General features: G+C 39.9%; 1 protein-coding gene across 1 annotated transcript in view; it reads left to right on the top strand.

Annotated features, from left to right (window-relative positions):
* The window catches only part of MSR1 (macrophage scavenger receptor 1), a 64,541-nt gene extending 60,469 nt beyond the window's left edge, over positions 1-4,072 (top strand). Inside the window, exon 10 of the mRNA XM_073608231.1 lies at positions 3,632-4,072. Within this exon, the coding sequence (XP_073464332.1) occupies positions 3,632-3,765 (134 nt within the window). The 3' untranslated portion in view covers positions 3,766-4,072. The remainder of the gene's footprint in view (positions 1-3,631) is intronic.
* The last annotated feature ends 4,955 nt before the right edge of the window (positions 4,073-9,027 follow it).

Genomic DNA, 9,027 nt, shown 5'->3' on the forward strand with positions numbered 1-9,027 from the left:
CGTCATATGACGTCCCCCAGAATACGCATCCCCATGCTCCCCACAGGCTGCGCTGCAGCACAATCTGCCATGCGCTGTGTCCTAGCCGATGAGTGATCTGTGACAGCCAATGACTGATCATTGTACTGGCCTGCTGTAGGTACCATGTTATCGCAGTGACCAATCAAAGCAGATCACATTACAATTATACACAGTGGATGACTTCCTTTCATGCCATTCATTGTGTACAATTGTGTTGTTATCTGTGATTGGTCACAGTGATCACATGGTACAGAAAGGGCCAATCACAGCCAATCTGTACCATGTGATTAGCTGTGGCCAATCACAGCTAATCACAACAATAAACACTGAATGAATCAATTTCATTCAGTAAAAATGATTGCTTATAACAGTGAAATTCACTGGTATAAGCAATCATAATGTGTGAGAAAAAAAATCCTGATCACTTCCCCAGAGTAGTACAATGTTACTATGTATGGCTCTGGTGTGTAAAAAAATAATTTTTTTTACATACTGTCTTCAGTCAGTGTCCCTGATCACCACCATGCCATACTTATATAATGACGCTGTACTGCACTTGTGACAGTATGTAAAAAATAAAAACAATTGTGAGAAAAACAATTAAAAAGAAATGTCTTAATTTTCCTAAAAATTGTGACAAAAAATTACAACTTCAAAACACTTGCCATGCCACTTACTAATTACCTTAGACTGTCTACTTTCTAAAAAGGGTCATTTGGGGTACATTTGTACTGTCCTGGCATTTTGGGCCTTAAGAAATGAGATAGACCGTCAGTACATCAGGATTGATCAATTTTCAGATATACAGTATAAACCATAGTTATTGGACTCTATAAATTTACTACATACTAAAAAATAAACACTTATTTTGGTTATTTTCACAAAATAAATGTAGCAGAATACAGTTTGGCCTAAATCTATGAAGAAATATTATTTATTTGCAAAATTTGATAACAGAAACGAAAAAAAAACCCTTTAAAAAAAAAAAAAAAAAAAAGAAATTACCACTAAAAGAAAGCCCTATTTGTGTGAAATGTTAAAAAAAAATTCATATAGGTAGAGTGTTGCATGACCGGACAATTGTAATTGTGTGACAGCAGTAAAAACTGAAAATTGGCTTGGGCAGGAAGGAGGTGAAAGTGCACTGTATTGAAGTGGTTAATAAATACAGAGCTGCATTAATTTGTATCTTTTATATCTGCTTGAAGTTCAGTTTTAAACCATTGTGTTTTGAGCATATGAACCACTTAATGAGCTCATAACAAACATGTGCATGCATGTGTATTACACTCTATTACACATCTGTAACCAATCCATCAGTTTCTGTAAAGCTGGATAAAGTAATAGGGCGTACACATGGTCGGACTTTGTTCGGACATTCCGACAACAAAATCCTAGGATTTTTTCCGACGGATGTTGGCTCAAACTTGTCTTGCATACACATGGTCACACAAAGTTGTCGGAAAATCCGATCGTTTTAAACGCGGTGACGTAAAACATGTACGTCGGGACTATAAACGGGGCAGTGGCCAATAGCTTTCATCTCTTTATTTATTCTGAGCATGCGTGGCACTTTGTCCATCGGATTTGTGTACACACGATCGGAATTTCCGACAACGGATTTTGTTATCGGAAAATTTTATCTCCTGCTCTCCAACTTTGTGTGTCGGAAAATCCGATGGAAAATGTCCGATGGAGCCCACACACTGTCGGAATTTCCGACAACACGCTCCGATCGGACATTTTCCATCGGAAAATCCGACCGTGTGTACGGGGCATAAGGCTTACATTTTAACATCTCACAAATTATCCGCTTAATTTATTACTCTAAAATTTCTGCATAGAGTCCTAACTGGATTGAGTAAAAGCAGATTGATGAACTCCATTAGAGCTAAAATGTTGGTATAGTCAAAACTTTTTTTTTTGGATAGAGTGGAGAAGGATTAGAACCTCTGTAAAGTTTTAATTGCTTGATCCATTGTCCCTGAGACAGTAAGTGATGGAAAATTCAAAACTTTACAGTTGCCACCAGAACAATAAATACGCATAGATTTTCCTTATAGGGACAACTGTTTGGTAACACCTTTTTGTAAGAAGAGGATTTCCCCTCACTTTTTAGAGTAACTGCTAAACATACACACCAATTTGCTTTCGGCCTGCTGATTATAAATGAGGTTGATGTATAGTCACAGTATCATTTTCACGTCTCGTCATTAAGCTGCCAGTGTTATGCGGCGTACACACGAGCTGACTTTTCGACTGGACTGGTCCAACGGACCGAGTCCGGCGGAAAAGCCGATCGTGTGGGCTTCATCAGACCTTCAGCTGACTTTTGTAGTTGAAAATCTGACGGACTTGAAACATGCTTCAAATCTTTCCGACGGACTCGAGTCCGGACGAGAAATCCGCTCGTCTATATGCTAGTTCAACGGACGAAATCCCATGCTAGGGCAGCTATTGTCTACTGGCTATCAACTTCCTTATTTTAGTCCAGTTGTACATCATCACGTACGAATCCGTCGGACTTTGGTGTGATCGTGTGTAGGCAAGTCCATTCATTCAAAAGTCCGTCGGAAGTCCATCAAAAGTCTGACGAAAGTCCGCCGGAATGGCCGTCGGACTTTTGTTGCCGAAAAGTCCGCTCGTGTGTACGCGGCCTTAGGCTGAAATACTGTGAAAACACTGGAAAAGCAATAGATGCATTCAGCACTTTATTCTCTCTCTGCATTAGATTGCTAATACTGGGCAATGCAAAGCAATCTTACTATCTCACACTGGCCCTACCACTTCTAGTCCTTGTCTTGCTGGGATTTAGAGAATGCTAATGCTAAGACAGATTCTGGTACTCATACTAGTTGTATTTAAAATAACATTTTCAAATTGTCTCATTTGCCTGAATTTCATTTACAAATTGGAAGCCCAAGTTAACTTTCTTTTACTTTGGATATAGTCCAGAATGCTTGTTGCAATTTTACTGCTGTCTGTGATCTTTTGAGAAGATTTGGCAGGGGGTTATAATTTATACCATGGTATCCAAAATGTAAAAAAAAAAAAAACATTTAGAGCCCTTTCACACCTGGCCGCCCATAGCGTCAGCGGTAAAACGCAGATATTTTTAGCGGCGTTTTACCATTGGATTAGCGGCGCATTTCAGCCGCTAGCGGGGCGCTTTTACCCCCACTAGCAGCCGAGAAAGGGTTAAAACCGCCCGCAATGCGCCGCAATGGCGGCGTTTTGCCGGCGTTATCCCAGGGCTGCCCCATTGGTTTAAATGGGGAGCAGCGGTGGAGGAGCGGTAAACACACTGCTCCTTCACCGCTCCAAAGAAGCTGCTGGCAGGACTTTTTTTCCCGTCCTGCCAGCGCAGCACTCCGGTGTGAAAGCCCTCAGGCTTTCACACCGGAGGCAATGCTGCAGCTGTTTGAGGGCGGATTGCAGGCGCTATTTTTAACGCTATAGCGCCTGCAAAACGCCCTCGGTGTGAAAGGGGTCTTAGGCTGGAATTCAATTTTAAGTGAAGATCTACTTTAATTGAAAACAAAAGATATTAGCTGCTAAAATGTAGGCTTCTATACAATATTTTCTTTGGTAACAATGGTTTTATTTGTAGGAAGGTCAAAAATATGGATGGATGATGTTAGATGCTATGGATATGAACGTTCCATTACACAATGTAACTTCAGAGGCTGGGGAAACACAGATTGCTCACATGCTGAAGATGCTGGAGTGGAATGCATTAAATAAAGTATATCATATTATTATTTTTGTATAATTTTGTAACCCGGAATAATTACATGTAAACTATCGTGTAAATACCCACTCTTTTTCTTTCATCCAGAATATAAAAGAAAGATCAGAATCACAGCACAACATTTTATGTTGACATATGTATTTGCCAGCATAAGGGGCACTGCTAATGAATGCCAGTATTTCCATTAAAAAGAAACAATATCAAAAATATATGAACAAATTACAATATGCTTATTTGCATTTCTGCATATAATTTTTATTGTTGTTGGAATCCATAATAAAAAGGCAAGCAGCTTGTTAATGTGTGTGTTACCCTAAATATTTTTTTTCTATGTGTCTGTTTGCATATGTGTACCTTATAAATCATAGTCTATATCATTTTCCTGTACTTATTCCATCTGAAGTACCTGGTTGATCCTGCCCATTACCTTGTGCTTGCCTGTGCTTCCGTGGCCAGTTTTCATCTTTTGGCTAGCCATTTGGAGGTACATGACACTGTACAGACACATAGTGTGCCTGTATTTGGTAGTTTGGTCAGCCACCATACCCCCCAATCAATCCCAGCCTGCATCTGGCCCACACCTCCACCTAATCACAGCCTACCTCTTGAAAACGCCTCCTGCACCAACATAGTCCGCATCTTGTTTTAGGATGAAAAGACTACGGAATAGACACAACTGTGCGTCTGCACAGTGTCCTGTAACTCTGCCCCCACTATCAAGAAGAAATTCATGGTCACGTAATAAAACTTTTTAATCCTGTAAGAAGTTAAGAAAGATCATATCTGAAACTAAGCAAAAGCAGTTATGATGCCTGCGTAGTAATGTTTACAACTACTTTACCCTATAAATGTAAAAAAGGAGCACTTGGAAGGGGTAGCCATTACAAATGTTTGAAACAAACTAATTTCTTAACATTCATGCTTTCTATTTAGCAGAGGTGAAAAATGCCAATACCTGTTTTTTTTTTTTTTTTTTATCATGGATGCAGAGGATCCTTGACAGTAGTGTGTATGCCGCTGAGACCTCTCCTTCCGTTAATAATTTAAGAGCAGGTTTTAATTGGGTCCCTTTTGGTAGCTGGAAAAACTGGGGAATTTGTTTAATGCACTTTTAATATCTAAAGTATTCTGGTTTGCTGACCTTTACTTACAGTAATATATGGCTGTATCATTACAATGTTATTAATAAAAAAAATCACATGATGAAATGGAAAGGTTTGTTTAGCATAATAATGCAAAATGTTGAAAGCATGATTTGCACTACTTGCCAGTTTAAAAGTTCTGCAGCAAAAACCAAGGGCTTGCTGCTTGCCATACCCGGCAACAGGCCGATGATAGGCAGAAAACTTTAGTGTGGATGTAGGGATCAGATAGGATGACTCCTCCTGGACCACTGACAGGCATGTAGCTTTTAAAAGGGGCACAGTTGAATTAGGTATGTACAAATTTGGAGTTTGCAATTTCTGTTTAGGCACAGGATGTCAGGATGTTGGAAAATATTACAAGAAAAGTTAAAAGAAAAACAGACCTACAAAGTCTAAATTATTATAACCAATAAAATCTGGAGCCCACAGTAGAACCATGAATACTCCATAGAATTAATAACTGACAATTTTTATTGATTTTTAAGAACAAAGAAAAATGAAAACAAAAAATTGACAACAGAACAGGTACGTCTGTTATAACATCAGCAGACAGATGGATAAAGGTACAGATCAATGCATAACTAGCTCGACTTATTACCGTAGGGCGTATACACAATCATAATGTTATTCAGACAACACAGCATCATGAACTCCGTATAAAAAAAAACAAAACAAAATTGAATAGGAGAGGGGTAGGGTAGAGTAGACAAATAGAGAAGAGTAGAATAGTAATAGAAGGTAAAGAGGAAGAAAGGACAATCAACCACCTCTAGAACCCGGACCTCCCCAACAGAGACCCACCAGAAGTGGTCAAGGGGGACATATCATTAGGATATGGGATTCTCCAAGAGGACACAGGGTTCCCAAATTCGGTTATACTTTTCAAGAGCATCATTTAAAGAGGCTGTCAGGTACTCCATTCTCTTGACATCTCTGATTCTGGAGTGCAGTTCGGATATCGAGGGAGGATTTCTCTGTTTCTACTTTAGGGCCACCAAACATCGCGCTGCTGTTAAGATATGTGACATGAGTTTTTTTGACACTTTAGAGAGAGAGATCGGTGGGAGACCCAGAAGGAAGGCCTTCGGATCTAAGGGAAAATCAGTATCAAAAATGGACTGAAGCAAGGAGTGTACCATATGCCAATAGGGAATGATTAGAGGGCAGGTCCAATAAATATGAAATAGCGTCCCCCTATCTTTACAGCATCGCCAGCATCGGGGGTTGGCTGAGGTGTATATGGAGCGGAGCAAGTCCGGGGTCTGATACCAATGAAATAAAATTTTGTATTGATTCTCTTTATAGAGCGTACATATGGAGCTCTTAGAGGCCTGAGACCATATGAGCTGCCATGTGTTCAGAGGTATGTCTACACCCAGGGCTCGCTCCCATTTATCCATATAGGTATGTCGCGGTCCGACCGGCGATAGGTCCATGGTCAAAAGCTGATAGGTGCGCGAAATCATACCCTTAGGGGACGAGCCCTCCAAGCATAATTTTTCAAATTCAGTTAGAGGCGAGAATTTGAGATTCATTACTAGAGATTGAGCATAATGTCGTATTTGCAAGTAGCTGAAAAAAGCCTGTCTAGGGATATCAAAGGTGTTTTGCAGGTCTTGAAAAGATCTTCTAGGGTCTATTAACTGGCCGTATCGGAATAGGGCTCTGTCAATCCAAAAGTGAGACATCTGCGAGGTCAAGCTGTCTGGAATGTTGGGTGTGAATAAGAAGGAGGTAACTGGGGAAGAAGTGGTGGTTAGCGGATATATCAATTTTCGCCACAGCGAGCGTAGAAGGATCATTGGCCCTAGTAAATGTGAGCTATTCGAGGCTACTTCTGAGCTCCATAACATGGAGTTCAGGTGGGCCGGGGCCATCCATAATTTCTCAATTTGCGTCCATCGATTAAAGGCGTGAAGAGTGCACCAAGAGGCTACAGGGCGTACCTGGGCAGCCAGGTAATACTTGGCTATGTTAGGAAATGCCAGGCCGCCTTGATTGCGGGGGGCCTACAGGACCAATCTAGCGATCCAATGTCTCTTATAATTCCAGAAGAAATTTATTAGGTCGCCCTGAAGTCTCTTAAGGTGCGGGGATGGAATGGGGATGGGCAGCGTCTCAAAGAGATATAAAAGCTGAGGTAAGATTGTCATCTTTAAGTCCGCAAGGCAGCCGAAGAGAGACAACTTTAGGGGTTTCCACTTGGCTAGAGAGGCTCTTATGGAAGTGTATAATTGGGGAAAGTTGGCCTTGTAAAGAGTATCATATGTGGGAGTAAGGTGGACTCCAAGGTATTTTAAAGAGGAGGTCTTCCAAGAGCAGGGAAATGTTTGCGAGAGGGTCGCAAGTGTCTGGTTGGGTATATTAACCACTTCAATACAGGGCTTTTATACACCCTTCCTTCCCAGACCAATTTTTAGCTTTCAGCGCTCTCACACTTTGAATGACAATTACTCAGTCATGTTACACTGTACCCAAACCAAATTTTTATCATTTTTTTCTCACAAACATAGCTTTCTTTTGGTGGTATTTAATCACTGCTGTTTTTTTTTTTTTTTTTGCAATATAAGCGAAAAAAGAGAGAAATTTTTGAAAAAAAAACACTTTTTTTTAGTTTCTATTGTAAAATTTTGCAAATAAGTAATTTTTCTTCATAAATTTGGGCCAAAATGTATACTGCTACATATCTTTAGTAAAAATAACCCAAATTAGTGTATATTATTTGGTCTCTGTGAAAGTTATAGAGTCTACAAGCTATGGTGCAAATCACTGAAAAATGATCACATCTGATCACACTTGATGTACTGAAGGCCTATCTCATTTCTTGGGGCCCTAACAAGCCAGGAAAGTACAAATACCCCCCAAATTACCCCTTTTTGGAAAGCAGATATTAAAAGGTATTTAGTAAGAGGCATGGCGAGTTTTTTGAAGTTGTAATTTTTTCCCACAATTCTTGGAATTTTTTTTTTTGCACAAAATTCTCATAATAACAAGTTATTTCTCTCACACAGCACATGCATACTTGCAATGACACCCCAAAATACATTCTGCTACTCCTCCTGAGTATAGTGATACCACATGTGTGAGACTTTTACACAGCCTGGCCACATACAGATGTCTAACATCCAACTAGCATCGTCAGGCGTTTTACGAGCATAAATTGCACATCTCATTTGATGACAACCTATCACACTTTTGAAGGCCCTGGAGCACCAGGTCAATGGAAACTCCCACAAAATGACCCCCCAACGTATAATCTATGAAGCAAGGGTCTTTTGAACGGTTCATTTTTTTCCAGTAGTTCCAGTAGTTTTTGGAATATGTGGGAAAAAAATGAAAAAACTTTAAAACAAAGTTGTCCATTTATAAGATATTTCCAACACATAGCATGTACATAGCAAAACTGACACCCCAAAATACATTCTGCTTCTCCTCCCGAGTATGGCGATACCACATGTGTGAGACTTTTACACAGCCTGGCCACATACAGAGACCCAACATTGAAGTAGCACCGTCAGGCGTTCTACATGCCTAAATTACACATCTCATTTCTCAACCACCTATTACAGTTTTGAAGACCCTGGAGCACCAGGACAATGGAAACGCCCAATTTTGGAAAGCTAACACCCCAATGTATAATCTTTGAGGCATAATGAGTCTTTTGAACGGTTCATTTTTTTCCAGAAGTTTTTGGAAACTGTGGAAAAAAAATGAAAACGCTTTTTTTTTTACACAAAGTTGTCCATTCATAAGATATTTCCAACACATAGCATGTACATAGCAAAAATGACACCCGAAAATACATTCTGCTACTCCTCCTGAGTATGGCGATACCAAATGTGTGAGACTTTTACACAGCCTGGCCACATACAGAGGCCCAACATTGAAATAGCAGCTTCAGGCATTCTAGGAGCATAAATTACACATCTCGTTTCTCAACCACCTATTACAATTTTGAAGGCCCTGGAGCACCAGGACAATGGAAATGCCCACAAAATGACCCCATTTTGGAAAGCTAACACCCCAACGTATAATCTATGAGGCATAATTAGTCTTTTGAATGGTTCATTTTTTTCCCCGAAGTTTTTGGAATATGTGGAAAAAAAATGA

Source organism: Aquarana catesbeiana, linkage group LG01 (assembly GCF_042186555.1).
Source record: "Aquarana catesbeiana isolate 2022-GZ linkage group LG01, ASM4218655v1, whole genome shotgun sequence".
Taxonomy (NCBI): Eukaryota; Metazoa; Chordata; class Amphibia; order Anura; family Ranidae; genus Aquarana; species Aquarana catesbeiana.